We start from the raw sequence: 21,689 nt of genomic DNA, 5'->3' as shown, positions 1-21,689 counted from the left end.
TTACCTTCTGGCCGGTGTCTGTGGTGATAGCCAAGCCATTAGGCACAAGTCCCGCTGTTTTGTGCTTTTTCACCAGCCTCACAGAAACGACAGGGATAGCCACCTAAAGAAGATGGAAAAAGGCACAAAAAAAAAAAAAAAAAACATTTAAAAGGAGGCACTCAGATTTGAGGAAGCAAACTTAAAAGCTGGTGATGAGAAAATTATAAATAAGATAAAAACACTTCTGTGATTTGAGTAAATGGTGACAGGGAAGGTACTGAAATACACTCAGGAAAAACCCAGGGGAAAATCAGTGGTGGACATGAAACGTGTCTTGTTCCAGTCAGAATGTGAGGAATGCAGCCTGAATAAGTAGCTTATTGTCACTCAGATGTCAGGAGAGGTTTGGTTTCAAGGAAATGAAGAAAAGGAACAATGCACAACATCAAAGAGAAAGTCACATAACAGTTAAGGGGAAAGGTTCAGTCAGTCTACCTGTTCTCGGTACATATTTTCACGGGACAGACGCAGAGAGACATTTTCTATATGGGAGAATTACGACTGTGACACTGAAAGTCAGCCAATTATCCCGACTGACTTTCAGTCAAATCATCTGACAAGTTGTCCAATCAGCTTGTCAAATTGTGACTGGGAGTCACTCAGTTCAAGTTTGTCTGTCAGTTTGAGTTTATTAAGCTGTCTGTCAGTCATTCGTACCTTGATGTCCTTGCCGAAGAGGTTGGCATAGAAACACAGCCAGTTTCTGGAAATGTAGAGCCGGCCTTGTAGAAGAATATCTCTGAGAAGAGCACAGGAGTACACTGAAAGCAGAAGACAAAAACATGGTTTCATCCTCTTTCAGCAATTATAAAATGGATAAAGAAAAACAAACAGCATTATTAAAACATTATCAAACTTTTTTATTATTTATGTTATCATTCATCTCTAAAGTTTCACATCACTGGTTTTACTTTGATGGCTGCACATAACAAAGTTAATGATAAACCAGGTTGAACTGCGCCAATGCAGAAGTTGATACTGTGCAGGAGGAGAAGCTTGTCATCCTGAAAGCTGATGAATTTTTTTGAGTTTCTCCTTTTCACCAGATGGCAGAGCTGACGCTGGACGCAGTGCCAAGGTGGCCATTTTTCAAGTGAATTAAAAGCAGAAAAAAATAGCGACTAAACGTTACAATCCTACTGGTGTTTGTTAGGCTGTATCAGGACTTTGGTTTGCAAGTACAGACACTGATGTTGAAACAGTGTGTAACATGTTAAAGGTACAAAATGTAGGAAGCAGCCATCTGTTGAATGTCAGTCCAAACACATATGGAGCAGCATGTCACCGGAGCAACCGTGAACTGCTGCTCACTATACTCGGCTATACCGATATTTGGCTGTAGCCGTTAGCTAGTTAGCTTAGTTAGCTCAGTTAGCTAGTGGCCCTATTAGCAGACAGGAGTGTGGCCCAACCAAGACCTTGGATCACTGGGGGATCGTTAGTGTTTACACTGTGGGCAACAGAACCAGGCTCAGCAGCCTCCCAGTAAACTGAACTGAACACAGCCCCCAAGACAGGAGGAGCTGATTTCCGAGGTGATTTCGGGCATCAGAAGAGGAGATTTTCACATGTATCTCAGCAAATGAAGAGTTTATTTCAACCAAATCAGAGCTGGTGTTTGTTGGAATAATGGAAATACTAACCAAAATGGTTTTGGCAAGTTTTATTTTGTTTTTGTCCAGTTTGAATGAAATGTGTTTTACAATGAGTTAACGAGGTAATTAAGCTCATCTTTGTTTCATACACTTCACTTGAACTGTTGTATTTTTTTGTTTAATCGGGAAAATAGATGTAAGAATAGTTCCTTTCTTGACAGCTTATGAAATGCAGCAAAGTCACTGCTTGCATGCATCTCCCAGCTGAAACTACAGTGAGCCTCCTGAGGGACAAAGTGGTGTCAGGGGACACGACGGGCTGCTAGCTGGTTAGCACGCTAACTTCAGTAGATATCTCTGCAACACAACACATAGACGTCTTTGACATAATGTCACAACGTCAAACTCTTCACATTCTGTTGATAATATTCATTTCACTTCTCGCATTTTGTGTAGATACTAGAAATCATTAGATATTTTCAAGCTGAATTTTGCACGTTTTTAGTATTTCCACCACAGTTTTATGATAATCTAGGTGGAAAAGTCACAGGAAACTTTAAGTACTGCATTCTAGAACACTAGAAAGTAGTACTAGCATAGTGGAAATCTTTACTAAAAACATTGTTCCAAAAAAATTAATAAGAAAAAAGAGAACAATGAACTTTAAGCACAGAATTGACAGAACTCTTCTTTTCTGCAGTTTCTTTCATATCAACATTGGATTGTATTTGTGCTGCAACTAATAACTCATTATTGATTACATAAATAAGTGCATAATTTAGCCTTTACCGTGTCAGAAAATTGTTAAAATGGCCGTAGTTTTCCAGAGCCAAAGGTGATGACTTGAAATTGCTTGTTTTTCCTGACTAATGGTCCAAAACCAAAAGATATATTGCATGTATGATATAAACAATGAAGCTGTAAATCCCCACAATTGAAAAGCTGGAAAATGAGAACTTGATTCATTTTGCTTGATAAATGACATGGTGATGAAATTATTATTAAGATTGGTGGCAATTCATTTTTGTCAGGTGACTAACTGAGTAATTGTCCCATTCCAGCTCATTGGCCAATAGCATATATTTAATAAAAGGCTAAGATCAGTCTTATATTGTTATTGTACATTAGCAGCTTGCAAGAAGAATTAAACAGAGTACAATCAAAACAGGCTAAGACCATTAGGAAAGTAAAAATGCATTCCAGGCAAACCATAGAGAAGCTGAAGCCCGACATGTCCAAGAATATTTACAGGATGATTAATGATGCCGCAGCAGAAAAGCACAGTCTTAAAGTTTTCCTCATGGTAAAAAGCACCGTACCTTTCATGAGGATCTCATCCTTGGGCACGCACTGGAACAGTTTGTGGTACTGCGAGTTGTACTTGCTGACAGTCTGTGCAGAGGGACAGGGCAGAGTCATGAGCAGCTCCTTGGCGGACCGGCCAGCCTGCACAGCGCCAGCACCACCGGCATCGCCGGCCACTCCACCACCACCGGCCACTCTGGCTCCGCTCGCCGCAGACACCACCCTCTCCCTCAACGGACGTGAGCTCTGCACCAGGCTCAGCACGTTGGCACCGTACACACACACACACTCGCGCACATCCAAGGCCTGGAGCAAGCTGCTGCAAGACACACACTGTTCCCCTGACACCGGTCAGTATGCTGGGCCGAGATGGAGGACTGCCTCCGAGCAACTACTTCTAGTCTACGTGCACGTACAAACACACACCTGACTCTAATGCATACACCTACACACACACACGCACATCCACGGCTACAGAGTTACAGCAGCAACGCCTCAGTTTACAGCCACTGAGCTCTTTCTCAGAAACTACAAGGCTCTCTTTCTCTGTCTCAAATACACCTCCAGTGACTCTACACTTTGCAGCACCCAGCTGACACCCTCCCTCTCCTTCTCGCTCCTTTACACACATACACAGTCTCTGCCCTTCATCATTCTGAGCTGAAAAAAACAACACCCACTCTAGCACACAGAAGTACTCCTCACTACTCTCACTTCAAGTCTTTTCTTCCTCTGCCTTTGCCTTTCCCTCCCTCTATCTGTCAGTTTCTGCTCCTGTCTGTAGTGTCAGGCTGAAAGTCCTCACTTTTTAGAGCAAATCATACATTTTCTTCCCTGAACACACAAGAGGTCTCATTCATCCCTCGCTCTCCTCCCTCACAGCTCAAACGGTCCAGTTCTAAATATCTCTGCCATCAGACGATCTTTCCCTATTTTCGTGTCCCATCCTGCGTCTCGTCTCTCCTTCCTTCAAACTCAATCTGCTCAGTTTGCTGTTGTCTGCCGCTCCTGTTTTTGTCTTTCTATTAATAGCTCAGGCAAGAGCAGCTCCTGTCCTTAGGAATATGTCGCCTCTAGTAGGTTACAGTAATGCAGAGGGCTTGATCACCATCGGGGGAAAAGCCTAGCATCAATCCTAACGGTTAGTAACTGCTAATTTAATCATTTACTGAGTGAATTCATCGGTGGAATGGTCTAAGATGATAAATCTGAGGAGTGGTTGTATTACTGTGTTTGGCTCATATCATGGCTGAAATTTTCTCTGGAGGACACTGATCAGGATTGCAGCAAGTCAATTGTTCCCAGATGGCAAAATTATGGTATTAAATTTTTAAAATGTGGGTAAATTTGCCATCTTAAACACATTACATAATTACTCATCACATTAAATCTCAAAGGGAAAGCAGTGTTTTAACAGTGAGTGCCGCTTTTACTATGGAATAAACATTTAGGTGAAACTGGATAGAGCTGGTTGGACTTGCTCCAATCACAGTAAGAATTAGAATAAAAAGACTCACCGAGCCCCGGTAACATTTCTTCACATCTTCATAGGACAGATCTTCAATGAGCTGAAATCTGTGATGAAAATGAAAAACACACTTGACATTTCTTCATATGCATGTTTACCTCTCAATAATAACTCCACTGTATGCACAATATATCATGCATCTGCAAGTCTTCTCAAAAATCAATATTTAAAAAACAAAGCATACCTCGGTATATTCTTACAAGCACGTTTGAATTAATGAATTCATCTGGCCTGTTCGCTTGTGTGTGTGCGTGCAGTATGTGTGTATATCATATGTATATTGCATGATAATCCCAGCTGGGTCAAAGCTTCCACATGACAAGTCAATCATCAGTGTGTGCATAACTGCAGGAAGACGAAAGCTGTTGCAAAACAACATAATCAAAGATAAATATTGAGTTGTTTAAACACAAATAGTGACCATGCCAGGAGATTATCCATGTTGTTCTTTTTATAGTCAGAACATATGAACACACACACACACACACACACACACACACACACACATCACTGGCATCGAGCTTGCCTCAGGAGGACTAGTCAGAGCAGCGCAGCAGATGTCACAGCATGATACTCATGTCTACTGCTAATACACACAAAACCACCCAGCAGATAAAAATACAGTATAATCAGCCCTTTAAGGAAAATGTCATTGAAATGAATTGCTGTCCCAGTTAAGATGCTCTTAAGAAGATAAGTATGCAACAATGAAAATCTGAAAGGCTGCATGTTTCTGAGGAATGATTTTCTGAGACTTCCCTTTCTACCCGTATCTTTGTGTGAGTGCTGCTGGAGGTGACTGACAGCAAGCAGAGCACAACGCATCGCAGTGCTGATATGAAGACACTCCTCCTGTTCAAGGAGATACTGATAAAACAGAAGCTCCGGCAAAAACTAAATCACTGCTTCATGTTTACTGTGATGGATTATCTCGCTCCGTGGAAGCTATTTTTCATACTGTGCAGCAGAGAAAGGCATCAAATGAAGGGAGGAAAGTGAGCCCTGATACCTTCAACCCGGCAGACTCCAACAGGGATTAATGTGAAGGACACAGGACGGCTGATACATGTGTCACACACACTGGTTAAAGTCCTCATCCTAAAGCACTTTCTCTTGCAACACTAAACATGAAAATATATCGACTGTTTGAAAGTATATAAGCAGCCGGGGTCATGTTATGAAAGAAATAATGGTCATATACATCCTTCCTTTTCATCACTATAATGACAGGTGGACTGTCACTAAGTACTTTTACTTAAATACTGTACTTAAGCACAATTTGAGGTACATTACTTACAAATTTCCATGTAATAATATTATATACTTATATATACTACACGTACTATATAGGGAAATATTGAACTTTTACTTCACTACATTGATCTGAGAGTAAGATGATTTCACACATAACACATATTATCAGTTCATAAAATATGCAGTTATAGATTAAATTTCCCAACATTTTATACAGTTGACAACATTAAAATCTTGCTTACATGTAGCCTAAACCTAAGTGAATCAGAAATACGTAGTTTTGCTCAAGTAAGAGTTTGAATGCAAGACTTTTTCATGGTGGTATTACTACTTTTATTTAGCCAAGTAAAATGTCTCAACACTTCTTCCACCGCTGCTTATAATACAAAGAGGCTAACTAGCTTTACTGTGCGACACAATAACAACGCTGTTTCTGAATTTATTCTCCTATATGAACCATCAGCTGATAAGGATACTAATGTTTTGCCTGGGATATGCAGCTTTAGCCTTTTAGCACAACACTACGTAGCTATCTAGTCATCAAGTGAATATTTAAAACCCTTTTACAAGATTTAAACGTCCTCTGGATTGTGAACACTGAAACGCCTGCCAGCAACGGCGTTCTCTGCTAGCTTACTCACGAAGCTAGTGTTAGCTTAATTAGCTAGCTAGCTACAGGTGCGCCACAATGTGCTAGCAAATTTGTCATTTCAGCTAACAAAATCATCAGTCATCGGCTATAAATCCAGATGATTTTGTTTACCTTTATCTGCAGTCAAGGACCTGCTGGTTTTCAAAAGTAGCTAGCTGAGAGTCTGGATGGTAAATCTGCCGCTGTTACTGTAAACTTAAGTGACTGCTAGAATAGACAGACAGAACAACGTCAACGAGAGGGGCTTAGCTAACGGCTAACGATTCTTACTAGCTAGCTTAGCCTTTCTAGCTGTTAGCAGAAGTCTGTGAAAACTACAGTGAACTAACGATACAAATGCAGTAACAAAAAATAAATAAGTAAAATTAAAAAAAAAAAAAGAGAAATATTTCATCCTCACTAGTTCTTTCTTAGTAATACTTCATGAATGTGTATCTCAACATAGCTGTGCTGTGACTCACCAGGGACATCATAATGTAACAGCACCGCATTTGTATTCTCCTTGAACATTGTCCTTTGCTACCGTACAGCAAGGTGCCTTCATGTTAAAATACCCCTCACTGTTGCCTGTATAGCAGCAGGCCTGTCAGTGTCCCCGCTCTCATGAGAGACTCTCCTCTGGGTAAGAAGATAGCGTGACCTCTGTCCCCAAACAACTCTCCCTGACTCTGCTGCCGCTTTCCATGTCACTCTCCCCCTCACGGGGTGAAACACAGTGGAGATAAAACAGACCACCGGGTTTCTGTCATGATGGCACCAAGATAATTATGACCGGGAAATGCTGATTTCTCTGTCTGACTGCACAGAAAAATAACACTTACCAGCAGTGGAAAATCACCTTCATTGTCATCATAAATTCTATTATTTTTTTGGAGTGGAAACTCATCATGTAAAGCCATTACTATATACAGTACACACCATGTGAGGGGATAGGGAAAAAATCAGTATAATGTACACTACATGCACAACATAGTTTGCTCAGTTGTCATAATGATGGACCTGCTGACATGTCAGCTCAGTCGTGATTTCAACTCTGCTACTTGTAGGACTTGTCTTATCCGTTTTGGCTAAAAGTTCTGTGATGACAAAGTACTGAAAGTGCTGCGAGCGAAAACAACTGCTGAGCTCACATGATCCACCTCTGAGACGGCCGAGCAAACTCCACTGACGGGAGCTGAGATATGGTCGAGTGCTCCTGAAGAAGATAACATGTGGGCCGACTTCTTCCAAGGCCAAGAGCCAACTTTCATGCTGAACGTAAAGCTTGTTTACGGCAGAGAACATTATCAGCATCACAAGGGAGACGGTCTTCCATGGTCACTGTATTGGACTGTAATATATAAAGTTCAAGGGACAATTTGTTGTACAGCTGACAGTAACCACATCACAACAATGGGTTTTCTTTGCATCTACATGAAGCTGGAAGGTCATTTTGTCATTAGATACAGCGATGACCGTATTCTTTGGACACACGTCCATGAAATCAGCCTCTACAATGACTGAATGAATCCTCTGTGAACTCAACGATATGATGCCTCACATATTAGCTCTGGCATGCGTTAGTGTGCAAAACCAATAAACGAGGCGAGAGCACGCACCCCTGAGGCGATCCTGCGGAAGAAAAAAGAACATCTGATAAAACGCCGTTAACCTTCACACACTGCAACGTTTCAGTTAAGAAATCCACCAGCCAGAATCAGCCAGGATCAATGCTGTGGATGCTCTCTCGCCCTCCTGCTACAGTGTGAGGCTGGATACAATTAAAAGTCGAGGAGAAATCAATAAAAACTAGAGGCACAAAAGTCTTTGCACCCTGTAGGTGTGCCAGAATCATGTTTAAAAGGTTGTTTTTTTTAAAATGTAATGCCAGTTTTGACAGATCTGGAGAAAACTGTAATTTCCTGATATGCACCTTCAGCACAGAATAATCTAAATTAGACATTTTAAGGGCATTGTAAAGGATGTGGTGAAGGAGGCATGAGGCTGTTTTTCTTGAGAGGTCGCTGTGTTTGAATAGCTGCTCTTCTGGTCTTTTTTGCGTGACATGTTGCTCTTAAAAAAGTAAAAAATAAATAAATGAAAAGGCGCCCGTCCCATCATCAACACTCCTGTCTGACTTGTAAGCGAACTGGAAATTAGCTTGAACCGTGTTCAGAAGCGTATCCTTCACATTCTTGTCAAATGATTTCATTATAACAGAGGGAAACGCCACAGGCCTGTAGTCCTTAAGTGGAGCTTCTTTTTTTTGGCACATGTGCAATGATGGACTCCTTCCAAAGGCGAGGGACCCTCTGGAGTTTGAGAGACAAGATAAAACAGAACATATCTGCCAACTGTTCAGCCCAGTTGTTAACGATACGACCTGCAGTGCCATCAGAGCTGGGACTTTCCTTTCCTTTACACCTCAGAAAAGTTTACCCCCATGCAAGCTGTCCTGCTCGGGAGCCCTTCCTCCTCACCAAAATCATGAAAAACGATTATAAACTCTCTGCTCTGTCCCTGCAGCTAAACTTAGCGAGCTTAAGTTCTGTTTCAACTTGTTGTTCCCTGTGCTGAGTCACATGCTCTTGGCTAAAACTGACATTTTGCTGGTTGTTTTTGACACATTTGAAGATCCGTGGTTTATTAGGTGGATAAATGGAAATTCATTTTCACGGCAAAGTTGTCACAAATGGTCATGTATGCAGGCAGAGTCTGCGAGGCGTGCATTCAAAATCCTCCTTAAGAAGAAGTACAGACGTATCATCAAATGTACTTGGAAATGGCTCCTGTTGGTGATAAATTTAAGATATATGAAATTTTAGATCATTAACACCGATACTTCAGCATTTGTTTTGCAGCTAGTTGGAGTGGAGCTAGTTTGAAGTCCTGTACATACAGTTTAGTCCAAATCTGAGGGGTCAAGAGATGATTAATGAGAGAATAAAGAAGAAAAAAACAAAGTTCTGACGTCCAATATGTAGAGATTTTTTTATTGTATTATTTGACTTTTCTCTAATCTTTCAGTTTGGTCAATTATTGGATGATTTTACCTCTTCAGGGCTTGAAAAGCTATTTAAATTGTAAATGAAATCATGTGAGAAGTTTAGAGAGGAAATCTCTGTCTGCCTGACAAACAACTCGTCTGAAACGTGACAAAAGCCCCAACTAGGCAAGGCTGGGAGCCACTGGTTCAGTTTTTGGCAATGTGTTGTGTTTTATAAGCTAATAAGAAATGTGGACAAAATTGTAATAAAGTATAGTACTTGAGTAAATGTACTTAGTTGCTTCCCACCACTGGTCTTCAAGCATGAGGTCACTCATCGTTATATCTCTGTTGTTGTTCTACTATCATCTTTTCCATCATCGAGAGATCCTGGACTCAGGCTGGAAAGAGACCCAAGCAGGGTTAAAGTGTCAGAGAGCAGAGGGGGTAGACAGATGCTATGGCTGCCTGCTGTGTGTGTGTGTGTGTGTGCGTGTGTGTGTGTGTGTGTGTGTGTGTGTGCATGCTTGTGTAAGAGCACGATGAGGCTGTTGTTTACAGCAGAGCAGTGCAGCTGTGACAGCTCTCCTGCTGGACACCTTACAGACGCTTAAAGTGATACATCCTCCACTTTACATCACAAATAATCTTCAAAACAGCAGTAAGAGAATCCACCCTGCACCCGTCCAAAACCTCCACAATGCCAAAATAGTCTCTTCCCTGCACATATTGTGGTGTATTTACGTAGAAAAGCCACATATCCTGTACATTAAATGAGTAAAAATTATGTACAAAACACAAATGAGATGTAAACCTTTAAAGGTCAGAACTCCTCAACAGTCAGTGCATTTGAGATGAATTTAGAAAACAGGATATCTAATAAGTGATCCACAACCAAACTCAATTACAGCAGAAATCAGGTCATCAGAGGTGTCCAAAGCTACCCTCTGTTTAACCTTTCCAACATTTAATCATTTCATGTGGCTTGTCCTAGATGTGCAAATTCATCGTTTTCCTCATTAAAGTCACCCTCCTAGAAAAAGCAAGCCCATTATCTTGTGACCATGTTATGAACAATAGTGCATGTGTGCTGCTCTGCCTGCTGGTTGCTGCCTATAAATAGGATCCACAGTGGCTCTGCACTCCCAGGTGGAGAGAAGAGAGTGATTATTAAAAACACAGGCAGCTCTGTGGGGACTAACCGGCTCTCCAGTCCTTGCTCTCCATCTGTCTCTCTCTTTTACACAAGATCCAGGTCTTAATCAATACTGCTGGTGCATCTAGGTGAGTGTAATAAGAAAACTGCTACAGGCAATTCCCATCGCCGTGTTCGGAGAGCTGTGAACGCGGCGTGTCAAGGTAAAGCTTTCTTCTTTTCCACAAAGGGTGTAAACAAGGTCACGCTGGGATGAAGCGTGGGGGGAAATGATGGACAGTTGTCAAAGATACAGCGGTGAAATCTAGCTTTAATAAAATGTCTCCTAAGGTTTATTTTGGATATCATTCAGAGGGATGGGCATGAATTCACAGGCCCAGGAGGAACCGTGGAATTTTCCAGCTGAGGTGAAAACATGAAAATCACTCGAGCAGCCCTTGTAGGGTTTTCACACAGCAACAACACCAAAATAAGGTGGTTTTCCAGGTGCCAGGTGCCCTCAGCGGACCGCAGATCACACCGTGCACATGCAGTGAGCCTGTCTGAGTCCTGTGCATGAGGTATAATGAGGCAGAATAACCCAAAAAAACCTCACACGGCAACAACAGTTGTCTTTGATCTGGTTCAGAAATGAAACTAAATCTGCACATCATCTGAGCAAAGCAGAACGTTGCCTGCCGTGTGTGTGTATGCGCATGCGCCTTCGTCAGCGTATCTCAGTGCCCTTGGCTGCGAGGCTGAATAGTGAAACTAATTACAAGCTCAAAGAATCCTAAATTGAATCCTAAATTAGAAAGCGAACACCTCCCATCGGTGGCCAGAGTGGAAGTGGACTCCCAGTCAATAATTTAGCTGGAGGAGAAGAAATTGGGACTGAGAGCCCCGACAGAAGTGGATTGACTCACTATGAGGCTTCAAAGCATCCACGAGAGGAGATGAGAGCAGGAGAGGAAACTGCAAACTGGTTCCTCAGTTTCAAATCAGAGGTGGAGAGAAACAGTTCGCACAGATGTGAAAATGAAGTCGTTCTTTTGTCAGCTGATATTTTGTTTGTACAGCCAAGCGAGACGCTCTGAGTGAGCACCTGCAGCTTCACCTCAGCCCTGTTTCAAACTGCACAGGTGAGCAGAGCTGCTCTTTTTTACAGATACAGGGAAAATCATTGTGCTTATTATGAGTTTTATGGTCAAATGTGGGGACAACAGAAGTTCAGTATGCGTCATAATTTCTTTATTAGTGATATTTCAAGAGTAAGTGCGACCCAAAGATTGTCTACTACATGCTCTATAACCCCAGTGTGGACACAGCACTCTGTGGAGGAACCTGATGGGAGGATGGAACAGGAGCACTGTCAGAGGAATGTGTGTAGATTTTATTATAAATATGTCACTGAAAACTGAAGTGTCGTGTTTGTGAGACGCAAACTATTATCCCACATCATGTAATACAATTTTTACTGTGAACGCTCAGTCAAATAATTCTGTGTAACATGAACGTCATCGCTCATAGTGACAAACCCTCAGTGAACCATCACCTGACTCTTAACCTCTAGATTTTTAGCCTCGTTTAGCTCATAGTTTCTGGTTTGAGCACATTTATGCCTGATCAGGAGACTCCACTGGGTACGGCTGCCACATAGTTTTGCTCGTCCTCCACGCAGCTTCAAACTCCACCAGGAGCGATTTACCCGATTCTGTTGAATTGCTCAAGTTTAGCTGTTTGATCCTTCTTCCTTGATATTAGTGCCTCTAGCGTGGACAAGTGGGCTTCGTAGTTAAATGGTTTCTTCTTTAATTCTGTTTTAATTGCGTGTGTTGTTGATATACGATTGGGAGTGTGCACAGGGTGTTTTATTTTGTAAAGGTAATGGATTCTCTATGCCGGTCCTCTGTCTGACTTCCTGTCTGGCTCGATCGGCCATGTGCAACATATAGGCAGCCGTTTCTAGTAAAATCCCTCTGACAACCCACTGAGCATCAGCAATTAAAGAGCTAGATGCTAAATATAAGTTGGTGGAGACCAAAACAGAGCTGAAAGGAGCACGAATATTAGACTTAAACTCATCGGCTGGCCAGCGACACAGTTCAATATCATGTTAATGTTTCTTTGCGAGTGCTGGATGTGTGAATGGCCGATTGTTTGTAAACTCATCAGCCATCACGACTTCATGAACCAAAGACATGTGGTGGTTGTGTATTTGACGGCTTGTTTTGATGTTTTTCATCCCTTTAACGCAGCTTTAAGTATTTCTGTAAACAAATATTTCCAACCTGAACTCTGATATGCAGCAACACAGGAGTGTGTTCGGCACCGGGACACGCAGCCGAGTGCTGCAAGCCTGTCGTGTCCAAAAAGCACTCAAGTCCCTCCCATTCACTCGGTCTCCTAACACTCACCATGCTTCAGTGCTAAATCCCATCCCAGAACAGATTCCTCGGGATTACACTGCCGCTGCCTCGAATCCTTCTTATATAACACACAAACGCATTCTGTCTGCAGACACACTCAGACACTGTGCATATGAATGCCTGCATGAAATGTATGTTGAAGCGGCTTAAAATGCTTTTTTCAGAGTGTAACTACAGCAGTTACATCTTCCAATCACATATCTACTTTGCAGGTCTTGGGGGGAAAAAGAATAAATGTCCTTTTTCAACCTCTGTTTGTGTTCGTGTGCGCGCGTTTGACCATTGTCTGACATCAAATGCGGCTGAAATAAAAGCACAACATAAGTGCTGTGAAAATAAATCTCCTACGGCTGTAACCCATGACCATGCACAGGATACAGATGGTGTGTGTGTAGGTGGGGGTGGGGGGGGTGGGGGTGGGGTGAGGTTGGAGAGCATGGAAAGACAGCAAGTGTTGCAGAACAGCGTGTGTTTGTGTGTGTTAGATTTGCCTGAAGTGGCCGTGTGTGTCGTCGTCTTTGGAGGGGTCCAGGTCCTGTGTTGAGAGCAGGCCTGTTTCTTCGCTCTGCTCCTGCTGCTCAGTCATGCTCCTGGCCCTAAATACACAAACACACAGCTCCACGTTAACAGCGGCCACCTCTCCGCTGGACGCTCATGTGCGCTTGGGAAAAAAAACATGTTTGTTTTCGTGTCCAGGTTTGGCTTCAAAGAGAGCTCTTCTCCAAAAAGGTTTCTGGGGCAAACAAGAGGTCCGGCTCTCCAAAATCAACACGGCGATGATGCAACATTCAAAGTCTGATTCTGCTGGTTTACACTACATTAAAAACCTCTGCTCAGCAAAAAAAAAAAAGGCTGTGTTCTGCCTGTGTAAATGAGGTCAGTGTCTGCTCTCAGCCACATTGTCTACAAAGAAATAGATCACCTCCGAGGTTGTGCAGATGGCTGACCTGATGTGCTGCTGCGAGCTGACTCCGACGTTTTCTCAAATATACTTTGAATGTTTTTAGCACCAAAACATCTCTCGGAATGAACCATTACGGATACCAAAGGAAGGAGAAAACAAGGATAAATTGACTAAGATGTGAGATGACGGTATGTCTTCAAACAAAGACGTAGATTTCCTCCTACGGTGCAAAGAATGAACCACACACGCTAATATGAAAACACTCAGAGGTAATTAAAGCACTTCAGTGTTTACTGTGATGGATTATATGGTTCAGGTCATTTTGGGAGCTTGGTGACGTTGTTGGTTACCTTTACTTCATCCACTGTCTTTAGCTAATTATTTCGACAGTTTATCCATTATAGTTAGATTTCAACTGTTATCTGTCAATGTTTCACTGTGTATCCATTACTTTTATTCAACCATTTAAACTTTGCTTGCTTTCCCACTAGGTTACTATTTCAGCTTAGCAACTGTACAGGGGTGAATCTTCATATATCGCACTCATTAAACTACATTAACAGTTACGCAAAATTATGGCCATGGCCACTTTATGTGACATCCGCCCGCTAGGTTTCAGCCACCAGGCCTCATTCAGCCCGTCTCACCTCCGCCCACGCGCCACACCTTTGCCTATTTTTGGATTCGTCAGGAGTTTGGTGAAGTCAGACACTGTTAGGATGGTGAAGGCTGGAGCCGCTGTCACCGAGCTTCACGATGGCTCTTCAGAAAGCGACGGATGACGTCACAGAGACGACGTCCGCGTTTAATACGGCCTACGACTGCCACAGATGGTGTTCAGAATCTGTGTAAACATCTTAGTCCTGTTGGATTTTCTGAATTAGGCCTGATGAGAAAGAGAAACACAGCTACTTTGAACATTATGAAAGACTTGGATATCAGGTGTCTGATATGCACAAATATCCAACGTGGTTGAACAAATAAAAGAAGGAGGCTGTGTTTGTTCATTGGAGCATGAACGGCTGAATGTAATGGAAATATTATTGGAATATTCATTGTAAACAGCTGAGCAGGAGTACTGTCTTTTTTTGGATTAAAGGGGTAAAAAAACGGAATATTTTCTGCATGTAAACGTAGTTATTGATTTAATGATACCAAAGAAGAAAAAGCTGATATTATCTTCCAATGCTTTGCAGTGTTTATCTATTGTGTTCCTTCCTCTCATCTGCACATGAAATCTCTTTCTTTCTCACATGCATCCATACACAAACACCCACCGGCCCTGTGCCATATTTTCCTCTGGGAGAGGGGAAGTCGTTACCACCTGCCTTGGTTTAATTACAGGTGCTGATGGAAATAGGCCGCCGCATGCGGTTTCCAATGTATTATCTCTAATTGGCCCGAAGCTTGGCGTCAGCCGCTGACCTGTTCAAACAACAGGGCCTTCCTGATCCTACAGGTTTTACATCTGACTGGTTATCTGTGATCACAGAGGCTTGAATGGGAGGTAAGGGCCTATTGTGTGAGATAAGGGAAGGGTTTGTGGGGTCTTTTCACCTTAAGCCTGAGGTTAAGGGATTCAGGAGCGGATCTGATCCCAGATGTGTGGGGCCTCAGGGCAAAATGGAGCCTCGTGGAAACAATGTTCACAAGGTGCTTGTAGTTGTGCTCAGTTACAAGGACCATACAGATGAGTGTTGAATGTTTTGGACGATGCAAACTACAAAAACTACAAATCACACATTGTTACACAACTGCTGCCCATTTTCTAAAGCAATGAATGAATGAATGAATTTTCTGCCTTCCAAACAGCCATTGGTTCACTTTCATATGAGAAGCTTGCAGAAGAACTTGCCCGAGATAGTGGACAGTTTGTCACCTCATGTTGTATTTAGATAGAAAAGAAAAAACTCCTTCTGACCCTTTACCTGACAGCTGGGACGCCACACTGTGTCCTCAGATGCTCCTCTGGTTACCCCATTCACATAATGTTTGCTCGCAGAGCAGGCCTCTCGTTACATGAGGTCTGCAGGAATTGGATTTAAACAAATGATCGAAATGTTCCCTCAGCTTCATCACAACCTGTGTCTTCCTCTCTGTCAGCATAATACTGTCTGCACTAAGAACCGCCACACAGTCTGGTTTCTGAAGGCTCTGGGAGCTCTGGGCAGTCACCTGTCTGCCTGTTGGTGATACAACACCGCAGCATGGCCAGTGTTTGCGTTGGCGTGTGGGGTTTCATGTAGAAAGCAGCAGTTCCCGTCACTACCCTGCAGACTAAAACAGAGTCCTGATCCGGATGCGAGCTGCAACAGAGAGGCAGTGTAGCAGGAGCAGCGAGGTGGAAACAGTCGCAGTGGTCTGATGAAAGCTTCACTCCGTCTCCGTGAACAGGAATGATGATTAATCTGTTTTCAGCAGCAGCAGCAGCTCCTCTAGACGCGCTCTGGGTTTAAAGTTGCCTTATAGCAACTCTGCATTTTTCCCCAAGACAATGCACACATGCACGACCCAGCATGGCAGCGCTGTGACTGTTCTCCAAAACTAACATGCGAACAATGGCTTTATGTTAGAACAGAGAGGTCAGCAGACAACAGTTCAACGACAAATGAAGCCCACGGCCCCTCAAACCTCCCTCCTGCTCTCCTGCTGGATCTTGGATTTTACAGGCCTCTCCTCCTCCTCCTCCTCCTCCTCCATGTCCTTCTTCATCTCAGGAGACAAGCATTTTGTGCTGTCACAAGACATCTTCTAATCCAATAAACTGTAATCTTATTTAGGTTGCTGGCCACTGGGATTGTTGAGTCACTGCACTCTCTCTGCCTCCGGTCGCTCATCTCCCAGTACCTCTGTGCCACTAACATGTTGTTGTTCGCCGCATGTCATTATGATCACATGATAATAATTTCACAATCTAAAGTCCAAATTAGTTTTGGAGGCGAAGCTGTTCTATATCTGTTATAGGCGCGATGCCACCTCCCACCTCTCGCACGCATACAGCACAATCTACTGAAGCTATCACTTATCACTCTGCCTCTTTGAACGAAGGTGCTCTTTTATCATTTTAATAGAGAGTCTTCACTCATATTACGGCAGCTGGGTCTTCATTCACTCAGGCAAGGTCACTACGAGTCAACGGATTTGCCATGAAGTGCAGCAGACGAGCTAAAATAAACAGTGGTTGATGTAGAAGTTTTCGTGTGTGTTGGATTGTTGAGTCTCCACCTTAAGGAAGCTTCCCAGCTCGACAGCAGGCACACAGCTTTGTTCACAGTGGGAGTGTAGAAGCAAAGGTTTAATTTGTCTGAAAAGCTGAAGGTGGGTTTGTCTTATTATCAGAGAAAATTAGAGTTGTCTGCGATCTTAGGAGCAGCCCAGACGGGAGGTTTCTCTCGTGTGGGTGGGGAAAAAAAACGACAGCGTGCTTGTGAGAAATAAAGAAATTCAAAAGATAAATGCAAAAAGGGAAAAGATGGTTGTAAATATATTCTGTAAATAATCTTCAGAGCTTTCGTGACTTTATTTTTGTCAAGCATTGACACGCGCTCCTGGCTTCTGGTCCTTTATTGATGTACATTATCTTTATTTGGTCCTCATTTAACAGACACAAACAGTCTATGAGCCTGTTACAGAAGCACCGACTTTGGACTATGCACTCTGCACTGCTTGAGACCTTCTGAAACATCCTCCCATTGTGTAAGCACCTCAAAACAGCCTTTGATGACAGACGTGTGTCTTTAAGCCGGCACAAGCCTCCAAATGTTATTACTGAAGACTATTTGGAGCACGATAATTACTGTTTGGTGTGAAATTCAAAGGGATTTCACGGGGTATTTCATGGAAATACTTTTAGTTTTGTAAAGTGTTTGTGTTGCCTAATGAAGACATCAGACACAAAGCCATTTGTCCATTTTTAAAACATATTAAGGCTTCTGTTAAGAAGCAGCTCCACAGCTTTAAGTAAAGTTACAGACAGATGTAAACTATAGGACTGTCTTACAGTGTCAAAACGCAATACTGCACTACAAAAGCCATCTTACGCTACATTTTACATTCTCCACTTTAAATGACCACTTTAAATACGAATAGCCACATATACATTTTATTCTGAAATGTATGTGCATCGATTGCACTCGTCTTTTTGAATAAATGCTGGCTTTTTACTACTAAAACAGAAACAGGATCAAGTTTTTTCCACAAGAAACCAGGTTCACATGCGGAACGAAGCAATTCTTCAAAATAAAAGCTAGAAATTATTACATTTTGCAAAAAAAATCTTAACAGTGTAACAGGGTATAAGGGGCAACACAATAATTATTTTTGGTGAATCGTGTTTCATTTAATACAATGAGAGGGTAACATGTTATTGTGCAATTCTATTCTAATAAAATTCATTGGTGATAACTAGTCTACAATACTCTTCATTTATGACTTTCAGTATGCATCCAGATCATAACATTTGGTTTAAATATACTACAAAACACCAACTGTCATTATTAGAATCAATATTGCTATGCCTAATGTGCTATTCGGCAACACCCCGAATTAGTCGCTAGTGCTATTACTTTGAAATCGTCACCGGAAGTCGTACTATTCCTCTCGCTAGCTTAACGTCGCTTCACGTCTCCTACCTGTAGCTCACAAACTGCCGCGACTTTTCTCCCGTATTTTCGCCTTGTGGGTCCAGGACACCCCTCAGGTCTGTGCCGCATCTCTCGGTGAAGTCATTTTATGTTTTATATCCACGAAAAGCGGACAGAAAAGTCCAGGCCGACACAAATGATGAAGCTAAAGCAGAGAGTGGTGCAGGCGCAGCGGTGACCTCCTCTCCAGCGCGTCCTGTGTGAGGTGGGTTGAGCTTACCTACAGACTGGCCCAGTGTGGGCTGTTTACTCACTGCCAGGGGATTAAACGGCGGCTATTTTCTTCCCACAGACGCCCAGAATAACACAACCACTGGTCCTTTACTACTCCTACAAGACTAGCGGGAAAATGACTGCAGGAGCTTTGGCAGTTTGATCATTAACAGTGAGATCAGAGCTACCGACAGTAATGAACCCATTAGTACGGCGCAATGGGATATATCCATATTTTTATTTATTGGACTACATTTAAAGACGGGGATTTTATTATTATGTTTCTGTAAGTGTATAAAAATACACTATTTTTCTTATTGACAGCTAAAACCATGAAGGCAGTGTCTCAGTATTTGCTGTGGTGCTGCTGATTGGTCAGTTTATCCATAAAAGATATTGACAGTGGTGCAAAATACTTTCTCAGGTTCAGTACTTCAGTACAATTTTGAGGTGATTGTACTTTCATTGAGTATTTCCATTTTATGCTACTTGCATCACTTTGGGCTCTGCTGAGGATTTCTCATCATATTTTTGACATTTTAGAGACTAAACAACTAATTTATCCATTTTGATAACTGTAGTTATTTTGCAGATTTAGATTATTTAAATGAAAAATAAGCAAACTAATAAATTCTGATGTATTATTATGAATTCAGCAGAAGTATGTAAAGAGGCTGAAATGACCTTTACCAGCTGCAACATTAGTGACGCTTCTGCATTAATGCATCTATAATAAGAATCCAGGGATGATGTGAAAATCTTTCTGAAATGAAACATTACTTTTGGTACTTGAAGTATGTTTTGGTGATAATACTTACTGTAATATTCTGAATTTTGGACTTTTTATGCTTCCACTGTTGTATTGAGATCTTTTAAGCAAGTAAAAGTACTAATAACACACTATAAAAATACTCCATTGCAGTCCTGCATTCAAAAGCTGACTGGAGTAAGAATGCATCTTATTTCTCAGATGAATCATATGTTTCATTTGTGAATCTATGAGGAATGTAGTGCAGTGAAAAGTAGCGGAGAAATACTTGAGTACAGCATTTGAGTACTTAGTGACATTCCACCACGAGGTTTGTGCAGCCACAGTCCAAAGTGGGAAACGATTTGCACACATCATAAACTGAATGCTAATGTATAAAGACATTATCTGCAGTCGTGCCCACAGTATGAGAACTACCTCCTCTGTCAGTGCACCGCTGCAAACATTCATTCTTTCATACATAGTTGAGGCGCTCAGGTGAAAAGACAGAGACACAGTTCAGTACACGAGTACACGGTGCTGGAAAAATACTGTAAAATGAGAAAAGAGTCTTTTGTGACTCATTGTGCCAGTTAGTAGCATTGCAATCACAAACTGAGTGATTTAAATAAAGTTCCAATCACGGCCGAATCACCTGTGTCCAGACTGCAGGTGTAGTAAAAACACTGACTGCGTAAAAGAGAAGAAGTCTGGAAATATCATGAGAAAATGTTGCAAACTGCTGACAAAGACGATGCAATGAAACAGATGGCAGATGCTGCAGTGGTGATTTAGTGTTGGTCTGCTTCCTGTGCATGCAGGCACTGAGATCCAGAGGCAAAACACTTCAGCTGCAAACCCACACTGATTGTACAAACTACGACTGTAAAAATCAATAAAAAGCAGGAGGATGTGACTTCAGAGTAAAACATCTACTTGTATATTGGTCTTATTTTGTAATCCAGATGTTTGTCCTGACTTAGAAACATACGCTGAATGTTAAAAAAATCTGAGGTAGTTCCTCCATCCACATCTCCTCCTCTGTCATTGGCTCAGGTGCAGTAAAGGCCGTCAGTTTATTTTACCTGGATTCAGCTTGCCAGGCTAACTCATGACAAGCATGCCATATATGCTGTACCGTCAGGGCACTTCCTGTGTGGTGCTGACTGACCTGGCTCTGCTGGCTGCTATCCTCTGACTGCAGTTACCATGAGGGTGGCGGTAGTGGGGGAGCTGGTAGTATCTGTCCTGGCCTGGGGCCTCGTCGGCAGGCAGGGCCTTAGGGCTGGCTGCGTAGATAGTGCATCCCATGAACACCTCCTGGAAGTCACCCTCAGCGAGTGTCCTGCAGTGAGCGGAGAAGAGCCGTCCTCAAGGTATCCTTCCTCCGAGCGGCCCGTCCTGCGCTGATGCCAGCCAGCTGCTCTGTGGAAAAGCCATTGGCTCAGCACATTGCTATCTTAACCCCTCCTTCCCATCTGAATCTCTCCTCCAGCCAACCTCGTTCCCTCTCTCTCCCTCTCTCCGGCCCTCCTCCCTCTGCCGAGCCGAGAGCACAGGGGATAATCAGATTTCACATTTACACTCAACAAAATCATCCCCGGCGTAATCGCCCGCCGTCACTGGTGTTGCATTATGCTAATGCACAGAGCGGCCTCTCAGTTCAGGAGCATTAGGGGCAGTTAAAAATATCCTCAGCGACTGATAGACGTGAATGGCACAGCGGCGGGCGCAGATAAAGTTTGAACAGTGTGTGCGTGAAGTGATGTTCTGAAGAGAGTGAACTGTTGACGTGTGGCAAGCCTCGCAGCTTCATGAGCGTTTTAATTTTCAGTCCATTATGTTAATTGAAATGCTCATCAGTTTTCTGGAGCCTGAGGTTATCCTGAAATTGCTTAATTTGTCAGTTCAAAACTCAAAGATATTCAATTTAAAAGTATATACAGCTGAAAAGCTTTGAGGAGCTTGTGCCAGCAAATGTTCGGCATTTTTGCATGTTTATTGACTCAGTGAACCCCCTCAGACATGTTTCCAGACTTTAAATACTCTGCTTTGAATACTAATTCATCTGATGGGGTTTTTATTGAGACATACACTCACTAATATCATTAACTACTCCCCAATTCTTCCTATTAAAAAATCTAGAATCTATGAATGGAGACTGGCACAAAATCCTGCTGGTGCACGTTGAACTCACATGTAAAGGTTCCCCGTGGAGCTTTTGACCTTGAGCAGCACCATGGAGCCATGATTTGATTATGGTAATGGTGCCACAC

At 42.5% G+C, this 21,689-nt stretch overlaps 1 protein-coding gene across 4 annotated transcripts in view; it reads right to left on the bottom strand.

Moving 5' to 3' along the window:
• gramd2aa (GRAM domain containing 2Aa) overlaps positions 1-21,180 on the bottom strand; it is a 32,130-nt gene extending 10,950 nt beyond the window's left edge. The window contains exons 1-6 of one of the 4 annotated variants that reach the window (XM_076732519.1): positions 20,585-20,925; positions 13,397-13,501; positions 4,460-4,517; positions 2,957-3,029; positions 700-803; positions 5-103 (exon numbers count right to left, since the gene is read on the bottom strand). In XM_076732519.1, the coding sequence (XP_076588634.1) occupies positions 5-103; positions 700-803; positions 2,957-3,029; positions 4,460-4,517; positions 13,397-13,501; positions 20,585-20,724 (579 nt within the window). In that variant the 5' untranslated portion in view covers positions 20,725-20,925. Of the gene's footprint in view, positions 1-4; positions 104-699; positions 804-2,956; positions 3,276-4,459; positions 4,518-13,396; positions 13,502-18,440; positions 18,748-20,584 lie in introns of those variants that run through there. The other 3 variants (XM_076732537.1, XM_076732528.1, XM_076732512.1) reach the window with 3 other exon arrangements.
• Between the last annotated feature and the right edge of the window lie 509 nt (positions 21,181-21,689).

This window comes from Chaetodon auriga, chromosome 1, assembly GCF_051107435.1.
Source record: "Chaetodon auriga isolate fChaAug3 chromosome 1, fChaAug3.hap1, whole genome shotgun sequence".
Classification (NCBI taxonomy): domain Eukaryota; kingdom Metazoa; phylum Chordata; class Actinopteri; order Chaetodontiformes; family Chaetodontidae; genus Chaetodon; species Chaetodon auriga.
This window is presented reverse-complemented; position numbering and strand designations above follow the sequence as displayed.